Source organism: Protopterus annectens, chromosome 10.part0 (assembly GCF_019279795.1).
Source record: "Protopterus annectens isolate FY-2018-M chromosome 10.part0, PAN1.0, whole genome shotgun sequence".
Classification (NCBI taxonomy): Eukaryota; Metazoa; Chordata; order Ceratodontiformes; family Protopteridae; genus Protopterus; species Protopterus annectens.
Genome location: NC_056744.1, coordinates 734,649,119 through 734,662,654, shown reverse-complemented (window position 1 = coordinate 734,662,654; position 13,536 = coordinate 734,649,119). Strand labels below are relative to the sequence as shown.

General features: G+C 39.3%; 1 protein-coding gene across 1 annotated transcript in view; it reads right to left on the bottom strand.

Moving 5' to 3' along the window:
• Window positions 1–13,536, bottom strand: part of ROR1 (receptor tyrosine kinase like orphan receptor 1) — a 1,703,739-nt gene that overhangs the window by 727,701 nt on the left and 962,502 nt on the right. Inside the window, exon 2 of the mRNA XM_044085558.1 lies at window positions 5,013–5,075. Coding sequence (XP_043941493.1) covers window positions 5,013–5,075 — 63 coding nt within the window. The remainder of the gene's footprint in view (window positions 1–5,012; window positions 5,076–13,536) is intronic.

The following is a 13,536-nucleotide window of genomic DNA, read 5'->3' as shown; positions in this document are numbered from 1 at the left end:
AGGCGGATTTTAAACAGTGAACTACAAAAGAGCTGGAAATGGTCCCAAACAACCAATTACTACAGCTTCTTGTGCTGAGGTCACTTCCCCCAAGGACAGGTAGGCTGCTCAAGGCTCCCCACTCCCACTGGTGAGCAAAGAAACTTCCTTCTATCCAAGTAAGGTAATGGACAACACAGGAACTACACCACAGCCCAGAATACAGCAATGCCTGTAAACTGGTCTAAACTAGTCGAGGAAGGCGGGAAAACAAGGATTATTTTTTTGTTTTTTTGGTAGAAACACATAGAAAATGCAGAAACAGTGATAAATTAGTTACACAGGCTAGCACACTTTAGTGGGCAGCCTCAACAGTTAAATTAGCTGACAGCCTAGCCATTGTCAGAACTTTTGTATTTGTTTTTCTTATGAAGAAAGTGGGTAGGGTATTCAAGAAACTAACAACCTGTAAACTTCCTTATATTTTGTGGAAGGAAATTACCTTTGTGAATTTGGGCCTGACCAAAGAGGCTACATTATCTGCAGTTGAGTAAAATGTGCAACTGGGCTCCAGTAGGTGAAGTTGTGCTGCTAACAGTGGACAGTAATAACAGTGTAAATTTCTGTAAATGAGACAGTTCAAAAGAAATGCTGCCATGACTGCTATTGGTAATCATCTGACGTTTTATACGGTGTAGCAGTAGCACTCTCTACCACTAGCTAGGGAAACAAATAAATCATTTTAATATTGACCCAAAGATTGTGTGTGTTGTGGGCTGCATTTGAAATAAATATGGGTACACATCAGCATGATGATCAAATATATGACTGAACAGAGCAGATCACTGTGCTCATAAACCTGGAAGGATTCCGCAGTGGGAATGCCCAGGCTCTACACAGCATGGAAAATGAATAGCTTCACAAAGGAAAAGTAAACAGTGTTGGAAGCCATAAAGTAGGAGAGCTACTAAATGATACAGTATGTCAGAATAGATTTCATGATAAGTGGAACAACTTGTGAAAATTATATCTAATTTGTTTAACTAATAAAAAGTGATTTCATCTCTTCACCAATGCATGCTTTGAGTGCAATTCAAAAAACTGAAAAATTCATAAAACTTCAAAAATAACAGTGAACAAATAACTTAGCTAGTATTTATTTAAATTAGTTACATGAATTAATATCACCTTTAAACTTCTTTTCACCAACAATGGAACACAGTAAGCAAGGAAAATGGTTCCACTCAAGAAAGTTTCTATTCATTTCAGGAAAAAAGTCATGATAATGTATCTTAGATATAACGCATAAGTGAGGAAAAGGCAACAGGGAGACATACAACAACAATAAAAACAGGAAGGCTGAAACTAGTTTATGATACTAACACAGAGTCTTAGATTGTATGGCTAGTAATAAAGGTATAGAAAAGAACCTGGGGCATCAGTACAAATAGGAAAAACAAAGTAGGAAAATAAAGCATCTCTTGGCTTGCTATCTTCTTCTGTTAGATATGCTTCTGAGGCTACTTGGATACTGATGACCTATTGATAGCTTGGACCAATAGCTTGAGCTGTAACTACCAAGCTGTTAGGGGTGCAATCAGCAGGTGCCAGTGTTACAGGAGTGAGGTACTGGCATATGAAGCTGTGAGGGTATCACAGATTCTTATATGAATGCTGATATGTATTTGTGGCCATGACTGAGGTGTAGAAGCACTCATTCTGTGGTGATAACTATAACAAGTTGCTTGTTACATTTATAGAGGTAGACAAATGATTGCAAGTATTAAGGTAAAAAGGAAACAGTCTAATCCACTGTGATGCCCCAGTACTGGCCCAGTAAACAAGGATCATCAGTCCCCACCACTGGCAATAGTGGGGGATGTATACACTGGGAGGATGACAAGTACACACACAGTAAAGTGCAATTTCCCTTAAGAGCACACAGAGACCACAGTCAGTCTGGGGCTGGTTTCTCCCTCTTTCTTCAGATTCCCAGTAAGACTCCCCACTGGCACAGCTATAGAGTTGAGATCTTAGCTGAGTGACCAAGCCAACACCTCCAGCATCCTCTCTGTCCAACCACTGCTTCATGTCCCTGTCCAAGTAGCTGACACACACACACACTTAAGAGGTTTAATTTATACACACACACACACACACACACACACACACACACACACACACACACACACACACACACACACGCATGCACACACACGCACACACACGCACACACACAAAGGCTGGCACAAATTTACTAGCTATGCCCCCTTCTGCCCAGACTATAAGGTACTTTCACTTGCCACATCACCCCTTATCAACTACTTTAAGGCCCTTAGCAAAGAGTGTCTAATCTTACTGTGCAGTGTTACTATTAATCCAAATGGTATTTTGACCAAGAGCAATGTTATTAGGAGTGGCCTGCACAGTGTCACCAAATAGATATGTAAGTATACTAAGAGCTTAAAATTGTCTCACAAATATCAGACACAATGATAGGTTTAAATATATTTAATAATAAATAATAAAAAACAAGACAATACTAAATATGTATTCACAGTAACTTCAGAGTTCAAAATCACAGGAAATATTTAAAACAACATTGCTGGACAGTCTCAAATAAATAAGAAAAACATCTAAACTAATCTTTACTATATTCCTTACTGAATCTAAAAGAAATTATTGTATCCTTTTAACTTACTTACAGAGCCAGGCAAGACAGATGTGATGAGTGGGTTTTCCCAGCTGATGCTGCCAGGTCAAAGGCAAATACAAAATGCCATGTCTCGCTCTCTCACAGAGTTCTTAAATTAATATCTCAAATATTGCTGCTGGGATTCTTGCAGCATGACATCACTTCTTGTCATCTGACTTCAGTTCCCAGGCTCAAAAACAATCATTGAGATAACATTCAGCATCTATCTGTGAAAATACATAAGCAAAGGCTTTTCCTCAGATGTTTGCAGATCCTGGAAGTCCTAAAACAATAAAACACGTCTACATCACAAGTCTAGTAATTATCTCTCTTTCACGGCAGCACAGAGAGTCTCCTAGTATAAACGCCCTGTCTCCTGTTGACTCAAACTGAAAGATAACATCCTTTTGTTTAGGGCCCAGCTATAAAGTAACTTAACCTCAACTATTCTTCTGAAGTTTTGCAAGTTAATCTCCTGTGTTTCAGTCTCCCCTGTTAAAATATATAGATATATATCTAAGCTGTTACAATAGTGCATAAAAAATCTCTCTTCAGCACGATTTACCTTCATATTGCCAGAAATGACAATATCAATCGTGCTTTTGTGAGAACCAAAAGCGCAAATTTTAAAGTCTCCGTAGTTTGAAAATCAGCAAATCGAACAGCAGATTCGCTGATTTTTGAACTACAATGTCGAAGACACATCATAATGCAGGGGGGCAAGCCCCCTGCACCCCCCACCCCCTACTTAATATACTAACTCCGAGATTGCACTACAGTGGGAAAAGGGTTCATTTCCCGATCCCCACTACAGTGCACTCTGCACCCAAAATGTGGAATCTGCAATGAGTGAATGCCAATGTGCATTCGCTCATTGCACATTTGGACAATTTTTTGTTTGAGGTATTGCCAATTTGGGAACCTCCTTTAACAAACAGTGGATTTGCCCAAGTGCATAATGCACTTATGAAGGTAAACCCTTCAGCACACATGTCTATACAACATGACATACAGTTCTAATACATTTGTAACATAGGCATATGAATCATGTTGATATTCATAAATGACACAAACCATCTTACAAAATTCCAGATAGATGGGCTGGCAGTATCTCCTTTTGTTACATTTCTCTATAAATCACATCAATATTCACAAATGGCATCTAATTATTTACTAAATTTCAGATCGCTAGGTTGACAATATTGCATTTTGTGACATCCAACATATAAAGTCCAAGATTTATAATGCAGCATACATCCTTTTGCTACCACCTATATGTAATTCATGTTGTAGAATGTAAAAATCTGTAGTGTACATTAGACAAAACACACTAAATGCCTTAACAGTGATTAGCTGAACATTTACACACAAATTGCAGGAAAGAAGTTATGAACTATTCTAGCTCAGAATGTACAATATTCCAGATTATAAAAAAGATAAGTTTTTCACTGTTTTGAAAAAAATGCCAAATATTGCATATGATTATGTCTTATAGTTTATATTTAACATATGAATTCTTGCAAATTAGTAACTACATCTGAATAAAACGTTGTGGTACTTAATATATTTCCAGCTCTGAAGGGTAGATGGGATTCATTTTAGCACACTGAGGACATAAACGCTGTGCCAGTTAATAATGAAAAATATCAGTGATGTTATATTAAAATCATTGCATTTAAAACACTTAAACATTAAAAAACTCCAGGTCTTTTGCAAATGTGAATCTATTTAATTTCAAGGATCTTTAGCAACAGTGGTAAATGAATGCTACCTTATCCCCAAGTTTCAACAACCTCAAACTGGGTACTTTGTGAATATTGATATTAATTTATATTGACAAACTAGAGTCCCTTTGAACAAACTACATGTTCCCTGGCTGATGCATGGCCCCACATGTGATGTTTTAATTCTAGGAATTACTCATTTCTAATATATATATATATATATATATATATATATATATATATATAGCTATATAAGCAAAAAAATCTGCAAATGAAATTTCTTAATGAAACTGTACTTTTTGATGCATTCTACTTGAGGTCTCATTTCGGAACAATCTTTTTAGGATTTTTCAGGCATTTCATTGCAAATGTGAACAGCAGTGCACAAAATATTACAACCATAACACTTTCCAAACTCTATACCAAGTGAAACATCAGAGAAAAAAATCTAGCAACATTATAAACAACTAATGGCAAATGACTATTACCATTAGCATAATGTAAGGAATCATGTATAGACATAGGCCAAATGTCTAACCAGATAATTACCATATACATGAAAAAATTCACAAGTCAAAACAAATTCAATAATGCTATTGTGATTTTCATGTTACCTTTGTCTGTTTCAATTGATGTGTTCCACGATGAGGTAGAGGCAAAGTCAGGCAAGTCTGTTCCTGAAAGAAATTCAGAATGTAACGTTAATGCAACAGATTTATTTCACAGCTTATATGAGGATGTCACAATGCAGAAATACCCATTTAGTGAGTAACAGGAAGAATCGTATAACTTACTGTAACTCCAGACAACCCCTTATTAAAACAGACACCTACCACAGGATATCAGCAATTATATTATATGAAAAATGATGGAAACTAGACATTCTGCCATGAAAGCAACCTATGAACACTGCATTTTTTCCTGTAACAGGCTGATAGAGGTATACATTTATTAATGGATTTCTTGCTGCAAATGTCCTCTCTGATACTCTAGAAGAAACCTAAAACCCAGTATATTTATCTCATGCTAATGCATTCAACTAATTAAATCATATTGTATCTATATTTGATGCATTTCTGCAAATGTGTAAATACATATCTTTTTAAATATATAAATACATTGCCTTTTGCATTAATTGTCTCTCATAATGTTAAGAATGTATAAACTGCCATAGCAAATTATTGTAAAATTGTTTTACTGTCACATGCCTGAAAAAAGCTTTACTAGCCCACACACCTAGTTAACAAATGCAAAATAAAAATTAAAACACAATACGTATATTTGTATATATCTATGTATCAACATAACCATATCTATCTATTTATCTATGTATCTATTTATAATAAAATAAGTGGAAATACAAACCGTAAAGTCTAAACCAAAATCCAAGAAAAACGGCTGTGTCAGCGTACAGGGTGTATATCCAAAGTAGTTTTTATTGCATAAATTACACAAGCGCTTTCACCCTAACTTAATTGTAGGGCTTTTTCAAGTGTTAAAAAAAACTGTGTTTTTTTAACACTTGAAAAAGCCCTACAATTAAGTTAGGGTGAAAGCACTTGTGTAATTTATGCAATAAAAACTACTTTGGATATAAACCCTGTATGCTGACACAGCCGTTTTTCTTGGATTATGTATCTATTTATGTTTTTCTTCTTAACTGTTCAAACTATATTTTTGTATCATTACCCAAGTTGAGCCTGAAATTAGTCATGCATGATCAGTGGTCTCCCAGTAGACAAATTTAGCGCGCGCACACACACACACACACACACACACACACACACACACACACACACACACACACACACACACACACACACACACACACACACACACATATATATATATATATATATATATATATATATATATATAAATGCATATATATTTATAGGTTTACTTATAAAGGTTGAAAGAACCCAGCCACTGGGGATGCACAAGCCAGTGCATTTCTTTGTGCCAGTCCCAAGCCCGGATAAATGGGGAGGGTTGCGTCAGGAAGGGCATCTGGCGTAAAAATTCTGCCACATCACTTATGGCGCAAAAATTTCATATTTCCATACCGGATCGGTTGAAGCCCAGGTTAACAATGACCACCACCAGCACTGTTAGCCAACAGGGTGCTGGCAGAAATTGGGCTACTGTTGGCCGAAGGAGAAGAGGGCAAAGGCATGCCCGAATGCAGGAAGAGAGGAGGAAGGTTAGGAGTGTAGCAGTGAGGGTAGGAACTTTTAATGTTGGCAGTATGACTGGTATAGGAAGAGAGCTAGCTGATATGATGGAGAGAAGGAAGGTTGATATATTGTGTGTGCAAGAGACCAGATGGAAGGGAAGTAAGGCCAGGTGTTTAGGAAACAGGTTTAAATTGTTCTATCATGGTGTGGATGGCAGGAGAAATGGGGTAAGGGTTATACTAAAGGAACAATATGCCAAGAGTGTTTTAGACATGAAGAGAGTGTCTGACAGAGTGATGTTTATGAAGCTCGAAATTGATGGTGTAATGATGAATGTTGTTAGTGCATATGCTCCACAAGTTGGGTGTGTGATGGATGAGAAACAGAAATTTTGGAGTGAGTTGGATGATGTTGTGGTGAGTGTACCCAAGGGTGAGAGACTAGTGATTGGAGTGGACTTTAATCGGCATGTTGGTGAAGTGAACAGAGGGGATGAGGAAGTGATGGATAGGTATGGTGTTAAGAAGAGGAATGCAGAAGGTCAGATGATTGTGGATTTTGAGAAAAGGATGGACATGGCTGTGGTGAATAAGTATTTTAAGAAGAGGGAGGAGCATAGGGTGATGTACAAGAGTGGAGGAAGATGCACACAGGTGTATTATATCCTATGTAGGAGGGCCAGTCTGAAGGGGATTTGAGACTGTAAAGTGGTTGCAGGGGGAAAGTGTAGTTAAGCAGCATAGAATGGTGGTCTGTAGGATGACATTGGTGATCAAGAGGAGGAGGAGGAGTGTGAAAGCAGTGCCAAGGATTAAATGGTGGAAGTTAAAAAAGGGTGATTGTGAAGTGGAGTTTAAGGAAGAGTTAAGACAGGCACTGGGAGGCAGTGGAGAGTTACTGAATAGCTGGGTAACTACAGCAGAACTAGTAAGGGAGACTGCTAGAAAGGTGCTTGGTGTGACATCTGGACAGAGGAAGGAGGACAAGGAGACCTGGTGGTGGAATTAGGAAGTACAGGAGAGTATACAGAGGAAGAGGCTGGTGAAGAAGAAGTGGGATTGTCAAAGAGATGAAGAAAGTAGACATGAGTATAAGGAGATGAGGCGCATGGCAAAGAGAGAGGTGGCGAAAGCTAAGGATAAGGCGTATGGAGAGTTGTATGAGAGACTGGACACTAAAGAGGGAGAAAAGGACCTGTACCGATTGGCTAGACAAAGGGACAGAGCTGGGAAAGATGTGCAGCAAGTAAGGGTGATAAAGGATAGTGAGGGAAAGGTACTCACAAGAGAGGAGAGTGTGTTGAGTAGATGGAAAGAGTATTTTGAGAGGCTGATGAATGAAGACAATGAGAGAGAGAGAAGGTTGGATGATGTGGGGATAGTGAATCAGGAAGTGAAACAGATTAGCAAGAAGGAAGTAAGGACAGCTATGAAGAGGATGAAGAATGGAAAGGCTGTTGGCCCAGATGACATACCAATGGAAGCATGTAGGTGCTTAGGAGAAATGGCAGTGAAATTTTTAACTAGATTGTTTAATGAAATTTTGGAAAGTCAGAGGATGCCTGAGAAGTGGAGAAAAAGTGTTTTGGTACCTATCTTTAAGAATAAGGGTGATGTGCAGAGCTGCAGTAACTACAAAGGGATAAAATTGATCAGTCACAGCTTGAAGTTATGGGAAAGAGTAGTAGAAGCTAGGTTAAGAAGGGAGGTGATGGTTAGTGATCAGCAGTATGGTTTCATGCCAAGAAAGAGCACTACAGATGCAATGTTTGCTCTGAGAGTGTTATTGGAGAAATACAGAGAAGGTCAGAAGGAGTTGCATTGTGTCTTTGTAGACTTGGAGAAAGCATATGACAGGGTGCCTAGAGAAGAGTTGTGGTATTGTATGAGGAAGTCGGGAGTGGCAGAGAAGTATGTAAGAGTGGTACAGGATATGTATGAGGGTAGTGGGACAGTGGTGAGGACTGCAGTGGGAGTGACAGATCCGTTTAAGGTAGAGGTGGGATTACATCAAGGATCAGCTCTGAGTCCTTTCTTATTTGCATTGGTGATGGACAGGTTGACAGATGAGATCAGACAGGAGGCCCCGTGGACTATGATGTTTGCAGATGACATTATGATCTGTAGTGAGAGTAGGAATCAGGTTGAGGAGACTCTGGAGAGGTGGAGATATGCTCTAGAGAGCAGAGGAATGAATGTCAGCAGGGCTAAGACAGAATATATTTGTGTAAATGAGAGGGAGGGTAGAGGAATGGTGAGGATGCAGGGAGTAGAGCTGGTAAAGGTGGACGAGTTTAAGTACTTGGGATCAACAGATCAGAGTAATGGTGAATGTGGAAGAGAGGTTAAGAAGAGAGTACAGGCAGGGTGGAATGGGTGGAGAAGAGTGTCAGGAGAGATTTGTGACAGACAGGTACCAGTAAGAGTGAAAGGGAAGGTCTACAAGATGGTAGTGAGACCAGCTATGTTATATGGGTTGGAGACAGTGGCATTGACAAAAAGGCAGGAGTCAGAGCTGGATGTGGCAGAGTTAAAGATGTTAAGATTTGCACTCAGTGTGACTAGGATGGATAGGATTAGGAATCAGTATATTAGAGGGTCATGTTATGTTGGACAGTTTGGAGACAAAGCAAGAGAGACGAGATTGTGTTGGTTTGGACGTGCTGAGGAGGGATGATGGGTATATTGGGAAAAATATGCTAAGGATGGAGCTGCCAGGTAAGAGGAAAAGAGGAAGGCCTAAGATAAGGTTTATGGACGTGGTGAGAGAGGACATGCAGGCGGTTGGTGTGACAGAGCAAGATGCAGAGGATAGGAAGAAATGAAAAGAGATGATCCACTGTGATGACCCCTAACAGGAAAAGCCGAAAGATGATGATGACTTACAAAGGTTGAAAGATTCAAATGTCGACATTTACAATGTTGAGCAAAATGCATAAACATTATAAACTGTCAACATGCTGCTATACATGTTCTGAGCAACTGCCCTGGCACGTGAAAAATACATCAAAAAAAGTAGCCAAGAACATCATTTTTGCAGTAGTATGCCCTCTGCACCCCAACTGAGGAAACTGTGTTCTCCATACCCCCTGATAATTGTATATAGTAACTCTGAGATCATGCAGTGTCAGGGAAAGGGCATGTTCACCATCCCAGAGAAATGTGCGATCTTGAACATCTGGGAACCATTTACTTAGCTGACCAAATTTTGTCGACTAAACAGATGTTGAGCAAAGCTAGTGAAAATGGACTTCGGTATTCCCATATATAGGTGTTTGTGTGTATGTGTATATATATATATATATATATATATATATATATATATATATATATATATGCAAATACCTTTTTTGTTTTTATATAAGTGGTGGTCTTACAAGTGACATGATCATGTGATGTGTATTTGCTTATTAAAGGTACTTGCATTACTTGCTTTGTATTCTGAAGAAATCTGTTTCTATATTATAAGATAAAAGTGCTAAATCTAAAGAAATTCTTACATATCAGCACCTGCTTGATTTTAGTTTGTTAGCTTTTTGTTACATTGCCATCAGTGGAAGATTTATGATTTTGGATGCCTGTGTTTAACATGATGTGTAATTAATTTAATGGAACTAACTGTAATAAATAAGACCAAGCGTATGCAAAGTTTACTATACACATATACCATACTCACAAATATACTCATGTATATCTGTAAATATGCATATGCATATACATAAGGGATTATGATGTAAGGAATAAGCTTCACAAAGTAGAAGATGGAGGTTTTGTTTTAAGGTGATTTTCAGAACAAAGCTAAACAAAACAAAACAACAGAGAGAAAGAGAGAGTGGCAGCAAGAGAGAGAGAGAGAGAGAGAGAGAGAGAGAGAGAGAGAAAGAGCTTCATTACTAGTGAACCAGCTTTTAATACAGAAATCCTGACATGACTACTACAACGCTGCATCTGGTGCCTTTGTGTTGTTCTGACACAGCAGCCATGAGTGCAACAGTTGTGTTGTTTAGACTTCTGTGGGGACTGTGGTCAATCCTTACATACTGACATCCAAGTGCAGAGTATGATGACCCTCACTGATGGGGTAGGACCCCCATTCTTGGAATTAGACATTACCCAGTATAGTGCTGACAACACCCTGCTGTATATGCAATGATGAGCCTCACTGATGGGGTAGGACCCCCATTCTTGGAATTAGACATTACCCAGTATGGTGCTGATGACACCCTGCTGTATATGCAATGATGAGCCTCACTGATGGGGTAGGACCCCCATTCTTGGAATTAGACATTACCCAGTATAGTGCTGACAACACCCTGCTGTATATGCAATGATGAGCCTCACTAATGGGGTAGGACCCCCATTCTTGGAATTAGACATTACCCAGTATAGTGCTGACAACACCCTGCTGTATATGCAATGATGAGCCTCACTGATGGGGTAGGACCCCCATTCTTGGAATTAGACATTACCCAGTATAGTGCTGACAACACCCTGCTGTATATGCAATGATGAGCCTCACTGATGGGGTAGGACCCCCATTCTTGGAATTAGTCATTACCCAGTATAGTGCTGACAACATCCTGCTGTATATGCAATGATGAGCCTCACTGATGGGGTAGGACCCCCATTCTTGGAATTAGACATTACCCAGTAGAGTGCTAACAACACCCTGCTGTATATGCAATGATGAGCCTCACTGATGGGGTAAGACCCCCATTCTTGGAATTAGTCATTACCCAGTATAGTGCTGACAACACCCTGCTGTATATGCAATAATGAGCCTCACTGATGGGGTAGGACCCCCATTCTTGGAATTAGACATTACCCAGTATAGTGCTGACAACACCCTGCTGTATATGCAATGATGAGCCTCACTGATGGGGTAGGACCCCCATTCTTGGAATTAGACATTACCCAGTATAGTGCCGATAACACCCTGCTATATATGCAATGATGAGCCTCACTGATGGGGTAGGACCCCCATTCTTGGAATTAGACATTACCCAGTATAGTGCTGACAACACCCTGCTGTATATGCAATGATGAGCCTCACTGATGGGGTAGGACCCCCATTCTTGGAATTAGACATTACCCAGTATAGTGCTGATGACACCCTGCTGTATATGCAATGATGAGCCTCACTGATGGGGTAGGACCCCCATTCTTGGAATTAGACATTACCCAGTATAGTGCTGACAACACCCTGCTGTATATGCAATGATGAGCCTCACTAATGGAGTAGGACCCCCATTCTTGGAATTAGACATTACCCAGTATAGTGCTGACAACACCCTGCTGTATATGCAATGATGAGCCTCACTGATGGGGTAGGACCCCCATTCTTGGAATTAGTCATTACCCAGTATAGAGGCTGACAACATCCTGCTGTATATGCAATGATGAGCCTCACTGATGGGGTAGGACCCCCATTCTTGGAATTAGACATTACCCAGTATAGTGCTAACAACACCCTGCTGTATATGCAATGATGAGCCTCACTGATGGGGTAAGACCCCCATTCTTGGAATTAGTCATTACCCAGTATAGTGCTGACAACACCCTGCTGTATATGCAATAATGAGCCTCACTGATGGGGTAGGACCCCCATTCTTGGAATTAGACATTACCCAGTATAGTGCTGACAACACCCTGCTGTATATGCAATGATGAGCCTCACTGATTGGGTAGGACCCCCATTCTTGGAATTAGACATTACCCAGTATAGTGCTGACAACACCCTGCTATATATGCAAATGAGAATCATACCTCAATGGTCTACTACAAAAAGGAAATGGATCTTTCCAGGTATTAAGGACAAGTCCCCCCTTTACACACACAAAAAATACATGGCTATATTATGCTTAGCTAGTAACTCATATTGATGAAATTAAGATATTTTACAAGAAATTAACTTTATTTATTATGACCAGGGTGTTTGTGTCCCCCACACTTGCCCTGTGTTATATGACAAATGCCTAGCACTGGCACAACCCCCTTAAAATATATATTTTTTTATGTCATGGTTTCCAGCGAAATGCACGAGTACTTTAGTGTTCACAGTTTTTCAGATTCTGTGTGCATATTTGAGTAACTGTGTGTGTGTAGGTATATACACACATCTGAGGGCATACACACTGCTCGCCACTACAACTTCACTCACCTTACTAGTAGAGCTAAGCAATGTTTATATAAAGTTGTTTGGATAAAATCTCTGCCTAAATGCAGATTTTTCTTCCTCTACTAAAATGATGTAAAGTATATGAAATGAAATAGATATCACCACAGGGAGGATAGCCCACCAGAGAGGTTGGCATAATGGTTAAGATAGTTGCCTTACCGACACAAGGTGCAGGGTTTGATTCTCACATGGGTTAATTGGTTAGGCTTAAAACAGTCAACAGTTAGTCTAATTTATGAACATATAAGGTGAAGAACCCTTCATTACCTATCTTTATAAGAGGTAACTAGTCTTAGTAACTACAAAAATATACTGATCGGAAACTAGGCAAATACATAAGCATTTTAGGAATATCACTCTACCTTCCCTCTCTTCTCACAACTAAAATCAGTATCTATAATCCCACCTGAAAGTACAGGTATAGCAGGAAATTATTTCATTACTACATTCCCAGTTTGCCCCTCCCCACCTCATATTTCCTTCTCTGGTCTTATTGTCTAAATAAATCTTCTCATATGGGGCCAGGCCTCATTTGAAATTAATTTCAGCAAAACATTTTTAGACTTCTCTCCTGCCTCCTTAGTCAAGGGCCATACATTTAAGATGACCACCCTCCTTAAAATTGTTGTCCTTTATATAACCAAACCATTGGCTTTTCTATACAACCTCCACTTAGAACAGGGAAGGTCTCAGCATACAGCAAAATTCTACTACTGCCCCATCTGTAAAACTAACCAGTTGTACAAATTTCTATCCAATTTCAAGCCCACTGCCACTATCTAAA